At 36.7% G+C, this 22888-nt stretch overlaps 3 protein-coding genes across 7 annotated transcripts in view; 2 read left to right on the top strand and 1 right to left on the bottom strand.

The window, feature by feature from the left end:
- The first annotated feature begins 2966 nt into the window (after positions 1 to 2966).
- Ir25a (ionotropic receptor 25a) lies at positions 2967 to 15552 on the top strand. 2 transcript variants are annotated; one of them, XM_012372150.2, is made up of 7 exons: positions 8668 to 8847; positions 8964 to 9131; positions 9789 to 10147; positions 11006 to 11800; positions 12856 to 13694; positions 13760 to 14095; positions 14158 to 15552. In XM_012372150.2, the coding sequence occupies exons 2-7, from the start codon at positions 8972 to 8974 to the stop codon at positions 14501 to 14503; spliced, it is 2835 nt and encodes a 944-aa protein (XP_012227573.1). In that variant the 5' UTR covers positions 8668 to 8847; positions 8964 to 8971; the 3' UTR covers positions 14504 to 15552. The 2 variants fall into 2 exon arrangements, with proteins under 2 accessions (XP_067211794.1, XP_012227573.1); XM_067355693.1 differs by lacking the exons at positions 8668 to 8847; positions 8964 to 9131 and adding an exon at positions 2967 to 3271.
- LOC105675184 (uncharacterized) lies at positions 14846 to 21424 on the bottom strand. Of its 4 annotated transcripts, none has more exons than XM_012372152.2 (7): positions 21294 to 21424; positions 20336 to 20430; positions 19657 to 20056; positions 18077 to 18394; positions 17513 to 17972; positions 16628 to 17321; positions 14846 to 15986 (listed from the first exon to the last, which is right to left on the bottom strand). In XM_012372152.2, exons 3-7 carry the CDS (start codon positions 19981 to 19983, stop codon positions 15926 to 15928), a joined length of 1860 nt encoding a protein of 619 aa, XP_012227575.1. In that variant the 5' UTR covers positions 19984 to 20056; positions 20336 to 20430; positions 21294 to 21424; the 3' UTR covers positions 14846 to 15925. The 4 variants fall into 4 exon arrangements, with proteins under 4 accessions (XP_012227575.1, XP_012227574.1, XP_012227577.1 ...); XM_012372151.2 differs by having other exon boundaries at positions 20140 to 20430; XM_012372154.2 differs by lacking the exon at positions 18077 to 18394 and having other exon boundaries at positions 20140 to 20430.
- A 1153-nt stretch (positions 21425 to 22577) lies between these two features.
- Positions 22578 to 22888, top strand: part of LOC105675138 (ELAV-like protein 3) — a 66734-nt gene continuing 66423 nt past the window's right edge. Inside the window, exon 1 of the mRNA XM_067355722.1 lies at positions 22578 to 22724. The gene's annotated coding sequence lies outside the window, so the exon portion shown is untranslated. The remainder of the gene's footprint in view (positions 22725 to 22888) is intronic.

Raw genomic sequence — 22888 nt, forward strand, 5'->3', positions numbered from 1 at the left:
ATATAATCTCACGCTCTTACAATTTTAATAAGTATTTGCTTCGGTATACTGATAGTCGTTGGTAAACGTTGCTATATTTTCGGCCAGAGCTTGCGGTTTATCGTATGATGTGACTCAATTGTGCGATTCAATATATATATATATTTTTTTTTTTTTAATTAATCGATTTTGATGAAAACAGCATTTTTTATCAGCGATTTAAATAAAAAAAATGTCGACATATTTTCTTGTTTGGATAACGAGCGTTGCAGAACAGTCTAGAAATTATGCAGATGATAAAGTATCCAAAGCTCCGACTCGTCGATTCAATTCGATATTGAATATTTTATATTTACGATACCTCTCTTTATCGTGCCGTGCTAGAAATTTTCAACTTTAAGCTCGTTATACCGCTGCGCCACATGAAAAGTTCGATCCTCAAACTCATGCCAGCTTTTCATTTACACCGTTTAAAATGAATTATGGATTCTCATTTATCGTTTTGTGCGTGCAAAATTCTCCTTTCTCCGTTATATCATCATCTCGATAATGTCGAATGCTCCGTGCAATTTACATGTCTGCATATTCGATGCTGATGACGTATTCGCGATGACATATTATCCCGACATAATGAAACACTTGCTAAATAATCGCAATTTTAACTAACGCTAACGAAAAATTTCTCATTTACAGTATCAGAAGATGTTTCTCGATTGAACTTGAAAGATCGAACTTCGTAATTAATTGAAAGGCAAAGTAAAGTGATCGATAAGTTTCTCCGACAGTAATTAAGAGTTCGCCATTTCCTGGTTTCATTAATGTACTAAACAAACCAATTTTGTTATGTAAACTCGAAGAAGGAAGATCGTGTAACAATTTGAATTCAATTTATTTCGCAGAAATAAATTAGATTGCAAACTACGGCGAGAAAGCGTTATCCGCGTAATGAATATTGTAATGTATTCATATTATAAGTCATGCGCTTATAAGATGCAATTTAGGTACTTATAATGCTGAATGAATATTAAATTGATGCGAGATAACTGCAATCGAGCAGGCAGGTATAAAAAGAAGTGGAAAAATTGCCTCTATGCCTTTCTATTATATTAATTGATTGTTATCATTTGAGCCATTCCTTTATATGTGTTAAATTGGAAAAATTGCCCTATTAATTCACATACAGTTACTTCTAAAAAGAATTTACGTTGATAGCAGATCATTATTCTTCCAATAATCTAGAGAAGCCGTTCTAAAAATTGGCGAAAATTGAATTTAAGACTTCTGTGTATGTCGCAATCCTTTAACTTGCAGCCCGGTGCGGTGGAGATGGAGATTTAATTTTCTTTCGTGAAGAATAAATTTCACGAGTCGCCGGTTGCAGAGACATTTATTATTACGACATTTCTTTTGAGACCTCTTGTATAAACGCGTTTGCCACGCTGAATTGCCGGAATAAAGAATATATAGCGTCATACATATACTACACGCGAGATACTAATGCAATTAGCCACGATACCGCCTATATACCCTTTAACGTTTCCTAAATCTGATTTTCAGCGTGCATGCCTTCGTAACGATTCACACACTATAAGCATGAATTCGCAATCTTACGACCTAGAACCCGATTTCATCGTATTTCTAACATATTCAGGCGACAACGCATTTTGCTTTTTACAGCAATGTCGGTGATTTGAATTTAGAAAAGAGGAAATCGGTGGAAATTCAAATTACATTTATGCAAAAAAATTCAAAATCACTGAAATATTTTGAAATTAAATGTTTGTTTTACATTTTGTAATAATTTAGCATTGTAACATCACATTTTGATTTTAATCTGATGAAAAAGTCGCAGTTTCATTCTAATTTAAATATTTAAATAAACTATTTATAATAAACTTTCCCAGCGGATTCCCAGTGGTTTTTCTTTATTTCGCAAGAGTTGCCAGCTTAAATTAAAAATTTCTGCACTGTAGGACATCAATGTAACAAGCAGTGTTTCTCTGAATAAAATTGCATGTTACGAGAGAAACTTGCACATGTATGTTCGTAGCCCAATTTGCGCGGAAATATGTATAACAGTATTCTACCAAGCCCCGCATGTATCTACATTGTCAGATATTGTCAAAGGGTAGATACTTTGTAAAAAAAAAAAAGTGGACGGATAAAGGGAGACAGGAGGGGAGAGCAGATAAGCACCGACCGTATCATCCCCGACCGACCCCGAGGCAACTAATACAGAAACACAGGATGAGGTCTCGTAGAGATTGCTTTCCGCGGGGATTCATAATCACCTTCATGAAAGTGAGACTTTTCGGCGCAACTAAGTTCTTCATTTTTCATATTTTTCGCAACGCATTACTTTGTGAGCACTACGTGCTGCTCGCGGGGAAAGTTTGCGAAAATAACAGACAAAAAAAGAGGTGCAACACATTTCACTCTCGGCGCTTTCGGCCGCGAGTGAAATGAACTTTTGCTTTCTACTGCATGTATCGCGCAGCGGACAACACGAATTTCAGATAATAGGCAATAAATGTACCGCATTAATCTTACATCGTTCTAAAATTGCTTTCAAACGACGCATTCCGCAATAAATCTCTATTTTCGATGTCGAACCTAAGCACGTATTAATGCGACGTATTCACCAGGCCATTTATTAAGGCGCATTCGGTGGGCTGTTATCGTCGATAATGTAAATTTCACCAATAAATCACTGTATCGTATACACCGCCCCGTAACTTTACTCGAAACTCAGCGTATCGACAAATCAGAATCTGACTTTTTCCAAAGTCAGATTTTTAGCTCGAAGAAAAACTTCTCAAATTCACACTTAACGTTCAATCCAGCATCGCCCGTTTACAAATTGATATGTATCACTGATTAATTAGCGGAGCTTCATAAACAGGGATTACTCAGAATGCAATTATCTGATTTGACCTTATAAACTCAGTTTCACAGTTACCGAGATCTCACGCTAGTGTTTCCAACGCAATTAGCGGCTTGAAAGCCCGCGAGATGAATATTACCACGAGACCGTGATATCGCGCAGTGACAACCGTCTATGCGCCATTCATCATGTACAACAGCAGCAACGTAATATCTTCTACGGTCATTGCATCGATCTTACAAACGATGGCGGAAATCCTGGGTTTCGACTATGATATAAGAGAATCCAGTGACAAAGAGTTTGGCTATGTGATCAAATCGGGTAAATGGACCAGTATGATAGAAGACTTGATGGATATAGTAGATATCGCCGTGGGACCGTTATGGATAACGTCCTCACAAGCGACAGGTATGTTACATCAATCTAATATATATATATATATAACGTCAGCTTCAATTAAAGCGTATTTCTGATGATTTTATAGAATAAAAAAGATTCTCAAACCCTTTGACAAATATAATTTCAATATATAAAATAGCTATGAAGCAATTGCCGTAAATTTCTGCAAAATTTATTCATATAATTGTAATGCAAATTATAATTATAATCAATGCAAATTATAATTATAATCAATGATTAGGATCTAATCAATTTTGCATGTGACTTTTTTTGTAAGTCTTGAAGTCACGCTTTATCAAAAGCTATTTCGTAAATTGGTATAACATCCCAATATTAATAACAATGCATTCAACTTCATCCAAGGTGCTCTCGACCATGCTTTGGTACTTATATTTAAAACAAAAGTTACGCGTTTTTATGCGTTTCTGTTTCCTCGTCATGTGTAATAGACTACACTTTTTTTTGTATCGTTCTACAAGCGTTCTACGGCGTCACGATCATGATACGAAAACGCAACCGTACTTCTGATTTTCTTCATTAACCTCAATCTAGCTGAATTTCGCCGTTGCGTTTCTCACCACGTCGATTTTGTAGCTTCAACGCTACTCGCCCTTCAGCTACAGAAACGTATCGGTTTCGCGAGCTTGAGAGAGTGCTTCTGGTTTTGCCTGACATTGATCGCGGCTGTGCAATGCCCGAAAATCTATCTGATAAATTGGCAGCGCTGCTATTAGCATTTGTCATCGTTGCGGCGTATTAACGCAAATTTCGCCGTGCATTTGGCACGGTAGCAATTGGAACGGCGTATCGAGGCGATAAACGATCTCGGGAGACAGTGCTAGCTCGGGTATACGTCATTATCGTTAACTCCCTGGTTCACAAATACTTTGAAAGTTAACGAGTAAATTCTGGTCAAGTAAGTGAGATCATTCCTTTTTTCCTTATGCATATAATAAACACTTAAATTCGTAAATAATCCGGAATGTTCTACAAATTCTTACATATAGAACAAAATGTTAACAATGTTAGCAGATTAACAGCAAATTTGATTAAATTTGCATTATTCACAGGTCATCTATCACATCAGTTCATTTATTTGATCAAGTTTTATCAACTCTGCTGTCAATCTGTCAATATTGTTAATATTTTGATTACTAAGTGTATATATATATATATATATATATATATATTTTAAAATCATTTTTGTATATATATAAATTCCGATAAATCTAATAAATTTATATATATTTAATTATTAAGAAATATATATATAAATTAATTAAATTTATCGGAATTTATATACATACAAAAATGATAAAAATAAATAAATATAGGTATAAATTAGAAATAAGAGACATTAATTAATAAGAATGTAGATCTTAATAATCCTTAATGACAAAAATTGTTATGTTATTTTGAAATTGAGAAACTTTTATAACTTTTAAAAGAAATCAATATAAGAGTAAGATAGAGAGGATATGTCTGTCAGTTAGCTAAAGTTTACAAACGAACTCGAGTCGATATTTTCAAAAGAAAGAACAGAGAAAATGCTTCGACAAAGAATTATTAGAAGAACCCTGATAACAATGACAATGGTGATTGTGAACCTGCAATATCCGTTGCGCTATTATCATGGTCTCTTTTGATATATTCGCATTACACAAAAGCGTCGCAAATACATATATTACAATGTATGTTGACGACGAAACATTTCGTTCATATGAAAGGATAAATTACTGGTTCCCGTATTTCATGCTGTAGTAATTATCTCGTATTTCATATTGTAGTAATTAAAATTACTTCGATAAAATTAGAATGTATGTAATAATGATCAATTTATCGAAATAATACAAAATTTGAATACGGCTAATCAAATCACGCGATACGCGAATTAAATTGCCCTGAAATGGGATAAATGTATGTATGTATGTCGCGTTTCGCTCTAACAAATTATTATTCGATATATAAATCTGTATTATATTTCGATTCCTATAAAAGGCAGATGAATTGTTTAAATGTTAATGTAGACGAATTCAATTAACTATCTTATGACCGAAAATCACTTTAATTATAATCTCGCGCGGACGTACTGACATTTGGAATTCAACATAAGCTTTAATATAATCCGTATTAGCTCTTTCGTCGTTAAAGGTGATTATAATTCACCAACGTGCTTGCATCTTTCACGCATGAGAATGATTAAAACTTTGTTTTGCAGTTTATAATAGAGCTAACAACGTAATCAACCTCTAAATAAAATCCTAATAAATGGCTTTCAGGTGCTCTTTATCCCTCGTTTAAATAACGATAATTTTTCAACGTACTACGTATTGTACAAAGTAATATATTATAAAAATTGAAAAAAAAGAGCCAATCTCTCAACAGAGACAACTTTAAATCAAATCCGTAATTATGAGAACGTTTGCAGTTTGTGGGGACAAATGAGTGGAAATGAGAACGTGTCAGATTATGAAAAGAACAATTTAAGCGTATGGGAGTACCTGGTCGAGAAGAAGTATACGAAGATTTATAACGCAGTGGGAAGGAAAACGAGCTTCCTCGCTGACATACAAGAAACCGTGAACAGTGTAGAAAAAATAAATAGCACTCGAGAACTTCTTTATACATATAGATGAGGCTACACCGATTAGATAAATACTAACAAATTGCGCTGGTCAAAAATTCGGCAAGATATGTAACAGAAGTTAATAATATAATTTTATATATTATTAATATAATTGCAATGTTATCTACAATTGCAAAATTGAGAGTAAAATCGAGAGCATCGAAACAACTGATAAACAATTAATGTTTGATATTAATTATATATATAATATATAAATATTAGCAGAGATACATGCGTATTAATACTTTACTGTGTGTGTTACATTTTATACGTAGAACTCATTCCAAAAATGAACTGAGGAAATTAACTTTCACGCTTTATGATGTCGCAGTGATTTCTACTTATTTTTATTGAAATATTTCCCGCGAGTATTGTATTGTGTACCTAACAATACCATTGATATATGACGTTCAACATGAGCGCAACGAGAAAAATCGACTAGTTTGTAAAAGCAAGAACGGTGAGAGTGCCTTAGAAAATAAGTTTTGAAAATATACGACAAAATATATATCAAAATCGAAAATCTTGCACGTAGAAACGCGAGAGAAATTACTTTCGATTCAACATATTTTATAAAATGTTTTGTTTCGTGTCTATATAAATTTTAGTGTTGCAACGAGCTGGTAAAAATCAATTTTCGGCCATAAATAGATACGTACAATGTAATATCGATCGTATTATTTGCTTCTTATCTAAGATAAGATCTCCGATTTTAATAACAAAAATAATAATAATCGCACTATAATAACATACCATTCGGTAACACCGTCGCACGCGATATCTGAGCGTATCTGATGTTTTGAACGCGGCAGATGTAGTTAGATGAAATTAGATATTATTACAAGGCTCCAAGTTGATTGTGCTTAAATTATACGTTTCGAGATTTTTAATCCCGTTTGCTCGTTAACCACTTGCAGTTTGCTTGTATGTCAAGGACGGAGTTTAGCTCCTATCGCACAATTATGAATTACTGGACCACGGAATGTAGTTTTCGACTATTTTTGCAACTGACCGATTTGCATATAAGAAACGTTTGCTTCGATTGATGTGAGTTCGCGTGACTTTCTTGAAAAATAAAAGCAAGTTACTTTCGACGGCTCAAAAGTAATTTTTATAATTATATCCGTCGATTAAAGAGTTATATAAAAAATATTGCATTTGTTGTAGAAACTATTGCATAGTGTGTACCAATAATATTTTGTCATATATCAAACGATTATTTTACGCTGTATGTAAAATAAATGTTGTAAAAACGAAAAAAAAAAACAATATGTTATAGTCACTCATCCTCATGACAAGATAATTCCAGTTTATGGTGCACATAAACTGAATATTTGAGCGGAACGCACTCTAACGGATTATAAATCACCATCACGAGAGAGATTCATCTCGATGGCAGTTATGTTAGCAAAAATGGACTATAATATCATATAACATTCGTCGCGTCACGACTCAATCCTAAACAAATAAAAACTGTTATCCTGCATTCGATTTTTTAATACAAATATACCTACATGTTCTACCATTACTAAAACATATATTGAAATAACAATCGCAATTTATTCAATTTGTATTATATAGTTTATCAAGTTGTTTTTCGCGTTTATTTTCTTTTGTTGCTATGTAAATTTATTTTAAATTTATAAAAAGCGTCTTGTTTTCTATGTATAATGTTATCGCGATCTCTGAAGAAATATATACGATTAAATATATATGTATATATATGTATATATATGTATATACATATTAAATTATATACAAATGTATATACAAACACTTTCGTTAATGCCGAAATGCACTTAGTTGGCTGAATGGCGTTCGCGAAGGCTAAATCGATTTCAGACAACTACCGAACAAATGAAATGGAAGTGATCGATTGCATCCGACAACTAGTGCGTAAATGCAAATCCTCGATCATTTGTACCTCTCTTTTCGCGCACAAGTGAACACACTTTCCGCGTTTGCAAGTCATTCACGTCGTTTTCGACGACTAGTTTGAGTCCGAGCAAATTTAATTTCTCGAGCGCAATTTATTAATCGTACCGGTGTCACGTTACGTAAATAAGCATCATGATTGAAAACATTATTAACATAGCGCAAACTTTGCTAATTATAATTTACTCAATTTCATTATCGTGTAATAATTGCGTAATAATTTCTCTCTCGTCATTTGCACGGTAATTCGTTCTTATTTTCTTACGCTATCATACAACATTTTATCCTTTACTTGTTAACATAGATTTAAAAATATTCCCCATGCATTGTGACGATAATGCGATGAGCTATCGATAAGAATTGCAATATGGCATTGTCTTGCAATTACATCGCTCACGTGTCCTTGAGCGTTTCGCGAATGCCAGGTGCGTCCGTCAAATTTTCGTTAAAGGAAGAGATGACAGGCGTGCCGGACGCACGTGTTGGGACGATTGATTAGGGTCATCCCCGCGGCAACCGATGGACAAACACAAATAAACCGCGTAGGATACCACGGAGCCGTCTGCAAATCGCTCTGTCAGTAGACAGCTGACCGGTTTCTACGCGCAATATCCGTGTTTTAGATTTTCGGAGCTTGTACGGTGGATCCGAAAAGAAAAAAAAAAGGAGGGGAAAAAAGGGAAAAAAAGAAAATTGCCTCGGGGGAAACGTCCCGACGATGCTATAACGACGACAACCACTACACGTTCCCACCCTTCGAGCCGTAACTGGACCGCGAAGGCCGCGCTTCCAGCTCGGTGTCCTACTTCTGCACACAACGCCCGCTTCGGGACTATCGGACTAACGCTATTAAGCTCCCAGTATAAACGCAGTTGCACTTACTTAATCGCGGCGAGTTTTCCTAAAGCGGCGAACTTTCGCGCTAAACAAGCGCCGATTCCGATGACACCTTCGATATTCTTCGCGTACAACGAACGAAAGGACGCTGATAAGTGATATTGCGCGACCCTCGAAGTTTCTATCTGTATGTTTCTATCTACAAGTATTTTCCTGTGAACATTTTTTGAATTGATTACTTTCGCAATTTTCTTCGACATCCGGCCATCGCTTTCGGTGACTAAGCGAAGCTTTCAATTACAGATTGGAAAATGCTCGCGCGCCCGTATGCGATCATGCCATTATATCCTTGTATCGCTAAAATTTGTATGCTGTGCGTTCTGTCGACAATTTTGTCGGTCCACGGATTACAGGATACGTCAGCCAGAGGCGACAAACAGAAGCCGATACAATCGCGACCGGTGAATCTTTGTAGGTTTCCTTTGTGGAAGTTTAAAGTAAAAATCTTTTGTAGTGCAACATATTTTACGGTTGATGTACCGTAAAATATCATTGTCTACTACGTTAGCAGAAAGAAAATGTTTTTCCCATCTCTGGAACCCACTTCGGACAGTCTACAATTTGCGACAGAATTCGAAATAGAATTCTATTTATAATTTTATACGCCGCGCTACACAAAAAATATTTGAGACATTAAAACACAATACATTTATATACAAACATATAAAGAAAACATATATAACACATAGTGTGTATGTTAATTTTTAAAATATTTTCTCCATTACACGGCACATAGAATTATAAATAGAACCCTATCTTGAATACTGAATCACGAATTATAGATCGTCCGAAGTGAGGTTAAGCATGAGCGGAAAAAGTGCGAAAGCAAGGACAACTTTTTTAGGCCGTTCCATTAAGCTTTCCTACTGATCAAGCACTTTGATAACTATTTCTGTTTCATATTTTCATAGCATAGTTGCAGTTTCTCATTAACGAACCATTTAAAGAAGTAGAGACATTACGTCCTCCGTAAGATGTTACGTCGTAAGATTAATTATCTGATTTTGACACTTACCTTCGTTTTTTTTACATGCCACGTCCGGACGCGATGCTTTCTCCTTTAATTAGTTATAATTAATGGGCTGAAGAACGAGGCGGCTAACGTGAGCGTGACCAGCGCCTTGAAAGCTCTGAGAGAAAGATATCCGGGTCATCTGGGCAATGTGTGGTCCGTGCAGATCAACGAGTCCGATTCCAGTGAAAGCCTTGAGATGATATGTAACTCCTGGAACGCGGCCGTCAGCAGAGGCGGCGTCGCCGTCCCGGATCTCGTCCTGGACGTGACGATGACTAATTTAGGCGCGGAAGCTTCCAGCTCGTTCACTGCAGCCATGGGAATACCAACTTTGTCCGCTCAATACGGCCAGAAGGACGATATCCGGTACTGGAGAGACCTGAACACCGATCAAGCAAACTATTTGATACAGGTACCAACTTACACATGTCAAAAATTTAAATTATCTACAAGTGCCAATATGTATTTATAAATTAAAGCGGGATATATAAATACACTGGCGAAGTTCAGATCAGATATTTTTTATAGGTTATATGGAAATAAATCAGTTTCCGCGAAATTATTATAAAAATATGCATTGTTATAAAAATTTAAAAAGTAATTAATTTTCTACACAATGTTTTTTCAGCATACTTTTTCCGGCAATCTGGCATTTTTTTATTCTTAAAAAAATTTTTTTTAGGAGATTACACTGAGTCACATCGCAGCTTAAAGTCCATAATCGTTAGAAAAGCGTTTTATCACATCCTCCACGCAGATCCTCTTAGATCTCTTTTTTAATAAGTGTAATCTGATAGCGTCAGATCTTGTGGTAAAGCGCTTTTGTAACGATGACGAGCTTAAGCTCGCAACCGGGTAATTTTTCAACTAAAAATTTTTTTCCACGGAAAAGCTGCCAGACCGCTAAAAGGAATATTTTAAATAACATAATTATTAGAGAAATGAGCTGTTCGAATTTTTATAAATTATTTCTTTATAACAACTTTTGGTTCGCCCTCGTATATTCTAAAGCGTATCTTATCGCTCCGCTAGCATAATTTTATGTATCTCGCTTTGTATAATTTAAAGATACGTACAAAATAAAGAGGGGGAAGGGACACCTTTATAAATCTTCACATTTCAGAACTTAAAAAAAATCCGATAATCAGTTTGAAATGAGTAAAGTGCAAAGTTCTTATGTTTAATTTGTAAAGTTTCAGTCTTTCGAAAAGCTTTTAGAAATCTTTTAGACATCTCTCGTAATTCTGCACTGTTTGCGATTTCGCTTCAGGTAATGATTCCGGGTGATCTCGCACCCGAGGTGATCCGGCAGCTGGCAATCCAGATGAACATCACTAATGCCGGCATTCTCTTCGACCAGAACTTCATTATGAATCACAAGTACAAGAGCTTGTTGTTGAACGTGCCGACCAGGCATGTTATCAATCCGCTGCTGGGCTCGGTCGACGACGTGAAAGAGCAATTGACAAAATTGCGGGATTTGGATGTGGTGAATTATTTCCTTTTGGGCGAGGAAAGTACTATCAACACGTTGCTCGACGCCGGACAATCGTTGAGCTTCACCGGGCGGAAATATGGCTGGTTTGTCGTTACCTTGAACGAAGAATTATGGCCGAGCTGCGCGTGCGAGAACATCAGCGTGCTGTTTCTGAAGCCGCAACCGCCGGCGACGGGGAATCAGAGTCAAGCAGAACCCGATCTGAAGGCGACGTTGCCGAAACCTTTTATCACATCCGCCTTTTACTATGATCTGACTCTGTTGGGCGTGAATGCGATGAAATCGGCCCTCGACGACGGTGATTGGCCCTTGGAACCAAGTCACATCGACTGCAACATCTTCAATGGGACAAACACGCCATCCAGGGGCTTGGATTTCTTGGCAAAACTGACGGAGACCTCGAAGAACATGACGCCGACGTATGCCGGCATCGCTTGGGGCAACGCAAACGGAGAGCATCACGCGGACTTCAAGATGATCATGTATCTCGTGAAAATCGAGCGAGAGAAGCTTGCATCGAGAATCGAGAGCGGAGAGTGGCAGGCGGGCATCGATATGTCTTTACAGGCGAGTTCTCGAATACGAGAAATGTAGCGTGAAAATTTTGGAGCATAATGTACTAATCGTATTTTAATATCTCGTAATCAATTTGTTGAAATTAATTGTTGAAATTAATTGTCTCGAACGCGGTGCGGTTAATTGCGTAAATACATCACAACGTGCAATTTTCTTCCGCCGCTTGAAATACGAGGGTGCTTTCAATATTGCGGCCTTTTCGATTTTTCCTCCAATTCTCGAGTGCCACATCCAAGGATTATTGATCACGCTTGACCGTCGCAGCTGACCGAGCAGCATTTATGCGATCGATCGCTCATTTTTTTCTTTTTAATTTATATTGTACTACCCTTTCTCGTGAATACGTTCGGAAATAATTCAGAGAAAAACAAATTGATTGCCGCGCCGAGTTGCATTAAAATGCTGTCGGCATTTATTTGTCCTTTTATAAGCTTCTCTGTTTTAAATAACTTTTAAATAACTGTTCGTTTGCGAGAAATATTCATATTGCATAATTGGTGTGGCATGATACATAGGAAGACTTATAAATAATCAAAATTCGCAAAACCCTAAAATTATTTAGAAGCCAAATTTGCATACTGCGCATGTTTAATGTTCTTCTCAAAGAGCACGCATTAATACATAGATGCAAAATGTGGTAATACGGAACACTCATTAAAAAGGACGTTTTTGTGTGTCGAAAAAAAAACATTACTTCGATGTAAGCTGTTCTTTTATTAATATCTCTACTGCGTATCTATCTCGCCATCGCTCTCTCTAATGACGCTCGCTTATCTGTTCTGGAAAAAAAAGTTCAAGGTAGCGAAAGCGAGAGAAAGAGAGGTAGAGTGGATGATTGTACTTTTATTTACTCGCGTGTTATTTCATGTCGCAAAAGTGTCACGAAAGCGTCACAAGAGCACATCAGACTCGCTCATCGCTCATTTACATATTCAGTCTCGTTTCGCACCACAACGGGTTTCGACTCGATATACCGCGTTTCTCACCCTGCGTTATCCTCGATTATCCACTCTCCGAAAGAGATCAGAAATTTGTATTTTGCGTAGGTCACCAACGAGGTCGTCATGAACAATAGCGCAGTGACGAGCTACCGGGTGGTCACCGTACAGCATTCGCCCTTTATGATGTACAACAACGCGACCGGTCAGTGGTACGGCTTCTGCATCGACCTGCTGAACGCGATCCGCGAAACCGTGCCGTTCGAGTACGAGATACGCGAGGTGGAGGACGGGCAATACGGCTCGCTGAATGAGAACGGCAGCTGGAACGGCCTGATAAGGGAACTGATCGACAAGCGCGCCGACATCGCCCTAAGCTCGTTCTGGGTAATGGCGGAACGGGAAAAGGTCGTGGACTTCACCGTGCCGTATTACGACCTGGTCGGCCTGACGATCATGATGCAAAAGACCAAGATGACGACGTCGCTCTTCAAGTTTCTCACGGTGCTCGAAAGCGAGGTCTGGCTCTGCATACTGGCGGCTTACTTCTTCACCAGCTTTCTCATGTGGCTGTTCGATCGCTGGTCGCCGTACAGCTACCAGAACAACCGCGAGAAGTACAAGGACGATGACGAAAAACGGGAGTTCAACTTACGTGAGTGCTTCTGGTTCTGCATGACTTCTCTGACCCCGCAGGGCGGCGGCGAGGCGCCGAAGAATCTGTCGGGGAGACTAGTGGCGGCTACATGGTGGCTCTTCGGCTTCATCATCATCGCGTCTTACACGGCCAACCTGGCGGCTTTCCTTACGGTGTCCAGGCTGGAGATACCTATCGAGACATTAGAGGATCTTAGCAAGCAGTACAAGATACAGTACGCGCCTGTATACGATTCGCCGGCGTACACTTACTTCCAGAGGATGGCGGACATCGAGACACGGTTCTACGAGTAAGCGATTGTTCCTCCGTAGACTTACGTCTAGTTTTTTCTAAATATGTTTTAAATTGTTGCAGAATTTGGAAAGACATGAGCCTGAACGATAGTTTGTCCGACGTGGAAAGGGCGAAACTCGCCGTCTGGGATTATCCTGTTAGCGACAAGTATACGAAAATGTTCCAAGCGATGAAAGAGGCTGGCTTTCCGAATACTATGGAGGACGCGCTAAAGCGAATTCGACGCGAGGGTCAGTACTCGAATAACGAGTTTGCTTTCATCGGCGATGCCTCGACCATCAAGTATTACACTATGACGAATTGCGATCTGACTCAAATCGGAGAAGAGTTTTCGAGGAAACCGTACGCTATCGCTGTCCAGCAAGGATCGCCGCTCAAGGATCAATTTAATAATGCGTACGTATAAAAACATTCATCTTCTTTCAAAGAGCAATCTCTTCAAGTTAATTTTTTTGCAGGATTCTCATACTGTTAAATAAAAGAAGATTGGAGAAATTAAAGGACAAATGGTGGAAACATAATCCCGAGAAAAAACAATGCGATTCGGATAATAATCAGAGTGACGGTATCAGTATTCACAATATCGGCGGCGTGTTTCTTGTAATCTTTGTAGGCATCGTCTTCGCTTGTTTCACGTTAGCTTTCGAGTATTGGTATTATCGGCATCGTGCGAAAGTTAGCGAATTCCAGAAATCCACGTCACCCAAATCGAAGATAATGAAGGCAATTAAACCGATACGATTCAATTTACATCCAGCTCCTACGCATGGGTTTCAATTGTCACAGTTTAGATCGAGATTCTAGGTCTTGATATATGCAGGATTTCTTGTGGAATCTAGAAAATAAATATAACAAAAATAAGTATAAAAATGTCGCATAAGATCAAGTTTTTTTAGACGCGAGTCGATTTTCTATATTAATAAAATATTGGATTTATGAATTTTTGATGTGATAGTAAGTGAACAAGTAACAAAGTTATTACAAAGTAAAATAACGCGACATTGCTTAACTGTAATATTTTCATAGGTCAATTTGCATGTTTTTAGCATATACTCTACCTGTTTGTAATTTTAATGTGACCTGAAAGAAGTGTGTAAATAAATGTATAAAAAAATGGAACATTCAAACCTATGCAAACTTGTAAAATTTTCATTTGCAATGCATTTATTTGTCCTTGTCCGTACATTATTTCGTACAAAGATATTCGCTCGTCTTTTTTTCGTTCTTTTTTTACATTGCTTCCTTTGCGTCATTCCTTAAACACAGAACTGTTTACAAGTGACACATTCTTCCGACGCAGTAACACCTTTCAACATTCGTCCCAAAGACATCTGCATTCTAATAACATTTTTTGTATTTTTTTTGCATACCTGTCGCGAGGTAAGCATGCTCTCAAATTATACGGTTTTTACATGTACGTTCTCAGTTATTCGATTTTCTTAGGGTGAGCACAGGGAAAGCATTGGATATAAGGAAGATTTGGAGATGGGAAGGGGGGAGGGGGGTAGAGAGTGGAGGGATGGGAGTGAATTAATCTTCTAGAGAGTTAAATTATAATTAGAAGAATACGATTAAGATAATCCATTAATAATTACGAAAAACAACAAGAAAACAGAACAGCACTTCAATACCCGTTTAGCAATTCGTGCGGCGTTCAAAATAAGTACTCAACTGTCCTCTCGAATTTATCTCGGATTCCTCAAACTTTCGTGTTGGCTTCTTTTCTTCCCATTTTCAATAAGAGAATTAAATAAGTATATTCTTGGCCTGCACGTCGGGCAAAAAAAAACAAAAATTGCTGGCTATAATTTCCTACAAAATCAGCTACTAAGTTGTCTCCTCGAAATCACAAAGTAATCAACAACCTACAACTGAAATCACGTTGGCTACAAACTTCAACGTTCTCTCAGCGCTGAAACGCTGTCTGTAAGGTAAACACTTCATTTTTTTTTTCTTATTTTGTTCCTTTCCTCTTTACTCGTCAAAGGGTTAATAATAATTATCTAAATGGATAGTTAACATCCTCGCGTTTCGCTTTTGTTTCGATTGCATGTTGCTTATTACGAGTGACGATGGGGTTTACTCGTGCCTTCTTGGATACATGCATAACAAATTCCACATGCCAAGAGGACCCCCATTCATGCTTCTATGATTCGCTTCATCTCGCGAAAAAAAAAGTATAGCTAAAATCTCCGTCATGTAGCATTTTAGCAGCTTACATCCAGTTTACAAGGTCAACGGACGTAAAGTCGTCAGCGGTTGGCATCCGAAGCTGCTACTGTGCCTTCTATAAGAAATATATGCATAATTGATTAATGTAATCAGATATAATTATCTATAACTATAACAAAACTAAACTGTGTTCGTAAAGTTTGTACGCAGGCGCACTATCAGCACATTTCAGAATTGCAAATAAAGCTGTGACAGTCACTGCAGCGGATAGCAAATAGCAGTTAGGACTAGCGACAAATTCTTTGTTTTCTAGCATTTTTTTTAATATAAGTATAATTATAAAGAAAATTTAATCTCGTTTTTGATACGTCAATCAAACGTGTTTTCCTGTAAGGTATTTTTAATATCAATATCACATCACGCACATCAATATCTATTTTTAACAAGGATTATAAATTTGTAAATGTCAGTTATTTTATTTTTTTTATTTTTTTTTATTAAATCAAATTAGATGATATATATTCTAACATCAAACTAGCTTCCAAATGATACGTATACCGATAGCCTAACTTACACAGAAAAGAAAAAAATACCATTAAAATTGCCTAATTTATACTAAAAAGAAAAAAAAATACATCTAAAGTTCATTTTCCTTCATCAATATCTGTAATCCAGAGAGACCAAATCAATTTTTTCTATTCACGCGTAACACGTCTGCAATACACGTGATACATGTATCTTAGCTATATTTATTACCTTTCTTTATCATTGTGCAAAGATACATTCGATTGTACCCAGCCAAGTTGATCCAAGGCAAAAGAATTTTCTTCAATGTTTTTTTTCTCTTCTGTAATTTTAGCTATATCCAAGTCATCAGGATGTACGATGCATATAGGGTGATCATCGTAAATACGCTCTATCTGGTAGAGAATATAATTCTGCCACATAATATCCTCTTCCGATATCTCCGGTATTTCTGGAATCGCCGGCTGTTCCGGAGAAGGCGATCGTATGGGATCGGTTTGGACGCTTTTATCGCATCCTTGTCGCACTCGGAATTTCAACGTGAAATTCGGAGACGCGGATGACTTTCGTGACTCTTCTGGATTCTCCCGGTACTCCATGTATGGGGTTTCGCTGCCAGGAAGATACAGCAAATTTCCTGACTCGGATCTGCGATACGCAATACGTTCTATCGTGTTGTTCACGGGAAATGTCGTCCCATCTGCCCATTTATCCTCTTTTATCGGACGAAAATGCGTACGCTCAGAAGTCAAAAGATCCTCGTCTGGTTCTGGAAGATTAGTAACCTCCAAACTCAAACGGGGCTCCTTGTGAACTCCAACTGGAGTTGAGCATGACGGAAAGAAGCAGCTAACTGTCTCAGGGCTAGGACTCCAGCTTGGAAGTAAGCTTTTGTCAAGTTTCCAGGATATCCATGAAGATTCATCTATAATTACAAACGCGATTGATTTATATTACATTCGGCAATGATATATTGGTATAAGATTTTTCGTTATTTAATAAGCAAAATATAAAATTCTTTTTATTTATAAATATCATTATAAATCTCTCTTTTCTCCCCCCCCCCCCCCCTCACTAACTAATATATTGCATGTATCCGAGATCTGAAGATTTTACCTGTTTTATCTTTATTGCTACATTCGTCTGCATTATCTTCGATGCTGATTAGATTAATATTCTGTGAAATAATCGGTGATTCGTCATCCAGTAATTCTTGGGGTGTGTCAGTAGCGCAACCATTGTCTGAGGTGGGTAAAGTAAAGATTGTCTTGGTAGTGTCTGCGGGCCAAAGAGGTCCAGAAGGAATGGAAAGCGTTGGAGCTGCCCATATGGTTGAATCTAAATTTCCATATGGTGCTTCCCATATAGAAGCCGTTTTCGATGCTTGCCATATCGAAGCTGTGATCTGTGCATCTGGTATTGAATTCCAAAGTAGCTCTAATTTCTCAAACTTTGCCTCTAACCGCGCTAACTCATGGCGTTCCCACTCGTTGTTTCCAAATACTCTTTCCCGTTCCCGCTTCATTGCTTTAGCAAATCCAAAACCTTCTTCTTTTTCCGATCCCTGTGATTCATTCTAAAAAAAAAGGAACAAAAAGAAATAGAATGTAATTTATCACATCAACGTGAAAAAACCTAAAAGAAAAGTCTGAAAAAAAGTAAGAATATCATTGTGCTTACAATAGACATTTTGGTCTTTTTATTTCGAGCTCTATTATTTCTGTTATTATGCAGATTAATTTTGTTGTTTTTATTATTATTGTTGGTGGCAAAATCTTTATCTTTCCGCGAAGAAAACTGTTTAATAGATTTAGATTGTAAGGCTGGAAATGCCGCGTAGTATCTGAGAGCTCTATCACGAGGTGTAAGTGCTTCTAAATTCGTTTTGGGCTCATGATTGGATTTTATAGATTCGTCTTTTTCATTATGCAAGCTTCCTCTTTCCAATTCCTTTAGTTTCATGCACAGTTCATCAACCAGCTTCTCTACTCCATATTTCTATAAGTAGAAAAATCGTTTTATATATCTATATATAAAACATAATGTATCAATTGCAGGAGAAACCGCTGATCAAAATAGTGTACACGATTTGTTGAGCATTATTGTAGAATTTATGTAACGCCCATATCCTTGTAACACTACGTACGGACTAGAGCATTTGCCGTAACGTAACAAGCGTTTTGAACAAATCATTGTTCAGTGTTCTGTTCTTGGTTTTTCTTCCGACTATTTCTGACTTCGGATTGAACTCGTGAGTTGTAACAAGCTTTTGTAACAAAACCGGTAAGCCAGAATAAAAGCGGGAAGAGATACCGCTCAAATAACACTGCCGGCTCCTAAATAAAGAAATGTTTGCGAAGCAACACTCGGGTACTGTACCCGCTAGTGCAAACGGCGGGTACCTGAGTGTTATCCCTTTTCGCTTTTCTTTTGGCTCGCCAGTTTTATTACAAAAGTTTATTAAAACTTGTTTCAGGTCAGAAATAGAGATCGAATCGGACAGAAAGTTGAACCAAGTCTGTTCGAAACACTACTACGTTACAGCAATGTTTTATAATCTATATGTTATGAACAAAGTGATAAATGAGACATTATGCATAATGCCGTAGACCAGTCGGGCAGAGTGATAAATAAATAAATAAATATATATATATATATATTATATTTATTTTTATTTATATTATCTGGTTAAAGCGATAAATTAACAAATATTTATCACTCTGTCCGACTGGTCTCGGGCATTATGCATAATGCCTCATTCATCACTTTGGCCATAACATGTACATGGCTTTAAGCAGTGCCTAAGTAATGCTTTTATCTTTTTGATTCTTTCTATTCCGAAATTTTTTTTTATTTTCAAAACTGTTTTTCTATTTTTTTTTAGATTAACTTGCACATTTATTATATACAATTATATTATATTATATTCAAACATCTAGAAAGTTTCTCAGAGTGTAAAAAAGGAAACTTCCAAGCATTAACAGAAATCAAATTGAAATCTTTGAATTACTAGCCACCTATTTAATTTAATATAATTTTCGATCTTCAAACGCCAACTTGCAAACTACGATATTTGAAATATATATCGTTCACTTATACATGCATTTCTTTATAAAATATTTTTGATATATTTTTAGTAAAGTCCATTATATTGCTCCAAGTTTTGTACACCACAATGAGTTCAGTGGTTTACTCCTTGTCAACTTAGAGAGCAGAAATTGAAAAACTTTATCTTAATAAAAATTATATTTGAAACTTACATCATCAGCAGCACTTGTCAAACAGTGCATAACAGCTCGTCGTTGCTCTCCATTGCCATGTGTTGGCAGCTTTGCTTTAGGTCGGGCACCCAAGCGACGTCCTATGCCTCTATCTAACTCAATGGCCTCTTCCGGAGGACTTAGGGCCGAGTCGGGGCAGCGCAACAGGCTGAGCACATAACGCGTGTACGCAACTGGGTCAATTCCCAATGCGTCCAGGCGTGTCTCAAGCCACTGGCGCAACTCCTCCTCGGCCCTCGAGCCAAAGACTTCACCCCCTCCAGGGGACGTCGCTATCCCGACCAAATGCAATGCCGGGTTCCTCATTCCCTCTTAATAGATCTCCTCCTAGACCCAAGAATTCTAACCAACTCCACTACCTCCAGGGTGATCATCTCTCCTGGAAAATTATAATTGTTATTTTGATATCTTAATAGAAACATATAAAAACAGATTAATTTGCGTGAATTATAATAAACTCACTTATATACAATATGATATTATGATATTTTATTGTCTTTTAATGTTTCAATTTTATGGAATCCACCACCTAACACTCGGGCTTATCAAATCGTGTCCCTTCTGTATTCTTACTTTGAATTTCTCAGATTAGGTTACTTAATTGCCCGAAAATGTTATTAATATTTCTTAATTGTTTGTTACGTTGTTTAAAAATTACTTAGTTCTTGTGCATGGGTGGTGGATATATCATTGAATTGAGGCTGGCAGGTCTTAGTGAAGGATAACAAGTATAGTTTCCTTCCCATTTTGACACTGTAAGTAAAAGCAGAATATATCATTTTGCTGAAAAAATTATACATTATTTACAATTAATATTTTTGGTTATTACAAATCCAAGTAATATAGTTCTTTTTATTTTAACCTTATTTGTACGATTGTACTTTTCATAAGAATTTATTTCTATAATTTTATAATTTTCTATGTTGTAAAAAAATTAAATTATAATTACAAAAAAATTCGCAAATATTTTTCATCTTATTTGTATACTTTTAAATCAGCTCGCGTTTAATGTTTTTTTAAAATATCTATTTACATTTAATTAAAGAAATACGAAGAAAATCAGCAATTACAAACACGTGCTATGCGTAGCACGAAATTCAAAATAACGAATGGTGTCAATATACATGGAAAAACAGAAACCAAGGTCCAGCAGCACAAAAGTCGTATGTGATGTACAATGTACATGTAAATAGAACCGCGCATTGCAACGGTACACATGTCTGGGACTATTGTAATCACTGTCAAAGGGACGTGTTATCTATAGATACGCAGATACATACAACAGAACGCAATATACATCGGTTCTCGTGTTATCTCGCCAAAAACTGTGAGCGCAAATTTAGGCGAATCACGCATTTGTGGGCGCGTGTCTGTGCGCACGGGTTGTTGGCAAAGAGACCCTGAACGAGTATAATGCAAATAACCTTGCCGATTGCGCTATAGTTTCGCCTGAGTCATAGCTCCGCTTGGAACGCAAAGCCCGTGGTGGTGTGACGACGTTACGAAACGCGACTCGCAATGCCAGTGCGTTTCGCGCCAAGACACGCGAATCGTCGTGCTCAGATACAGATAAATTTCCTATCAGAATAATGAGAAATTTAAAACTTTTAACGTACCTGCATGCCTCGAGAGATGATTTTCACCCCGGCCTCTTCTACACACCCCACTCAGTAAAAAACATGGCGTGCTACTAAAGCTTCCCCCAAATTCCATAGAGTCATAACTATATAATAGATGTAAACATCGTTTCAACAGCAGCCGGTCAGTGCCACCTTACGTTGAAAACCAATACTGACGTCATTGTCAACTCTTAAGACGATTGGTCGCAATCGTTTGTCGACTGGACAAATATTAAACACACTACATGGTACCTTATTTGCATATTTATTCATTTTCTAATTACATATTTAATACTTTAGCGCGTGTCTGTTTAAGTTCTTTATTGTAATGCATGCATAAAAATATTTGAAAACTACTTGAGCATCAGAGTATCGATCATGTAATTTTTCCCTAGAAGAGGAAACGTGAAAATTTCACGTAAATTCCACGAATCGAATTGTTGAATCAAATTCATATAAAGTTTTTATTTTTCACGTTTCCGCTCCGAGGGAAAAATTACATAATCAATGTTTAAACTATGCAACATGTTGCAACAATTCGCAAAAGATCTAGTTAACTACTAAAAATGTACCATATAGCATACAGCATTTCTAGTAATTTACTACACGCTTGCAAATTGTTGCAACAAGTTGCATAATCTGAGCATTGATCATGTAATTTTTTCCTAGAAGCGGAAACGTAAAAAGTGAAAATTTTACGTAAATTCGACGAATAGGAATTGTCAAATTTACATAAAAGTTTTTATTTTTTACATTCCCGCTCCTAGGGAAAAATTACATGCCCTGATACAGGCTTTGGCGATTTTCTCTACGTTAGTGACTTCTATACAGTAGTGCTATCTGCATTTCAAAATTGCAATTGTGCATTATCACATTCAGTCGGTAAAAGATACTACTGTTTGGTGTTTGTTCATGCTACAATTTGTATCACAAAGCTTCAACAAAAAACATAAAGAAATTTATAAATAAAAATTTTACATTCTAAAAATGTTACAATTTTAAATATTATTATTACATTATTATAATTTGATTTTATTTGTTAAAGCAAAACTGTGTGTATCATTTTAATTTGAAACACATAGTGCATACACACTCTACAAATTTGTCTAGATTTATTCATAAAATTTATGTTACGTACATTATAAGTTTTCAGCACTGCTAGTGCATTTTGGAATATCGCCTAAAAGAAGCGCACGTAGCGCTCCTAGCGATCATCGATATATCGAAGTTCTGCGTTACATTCACGGCGTGAAAAGTGAAAATTAAAAAGCGCGGTTTAATTGTTAATATTGTGTTGTATTGTGCGTAATTATACTCAAATAAGTACATATTTTTGTTAATTGCATTTTTCGATGGAGCTGATGTGTTGCAATCTAAAGCGAAGCCTGCAGCGAGTAGAGCAAACTACAATACCCTATCAATACTCTGGTAAGAACAAAGTTTTTTTTATTACTTAACCTCTTTTGGTTGTAAAGTTTTCTTTGGATTCGTTAATCTTTAGCTAACATAATGCCCTTCTCTTAAATTTTACAAATTTATATATCTATATATGTATCGGTTTAATTTTTGTTTTTTACTAATATACTGCATCT

The sequence above is a fragment of the Linepithema humile genome, chromosome 5 (genome assembly GCF_040581485.1).
Source record: "Linepithema humile isolate Giens D197 chromosome 5, Lhum_UNIL_v1.0, whole genome shotgun sequence".
Taxonomy (NCBI): domain Eukaryota; kingdom Metazoa; phylum Arthropoda; class Insecta; order Hymenoptera; family Formicidae; genus Linepithema; species Linepithema humile.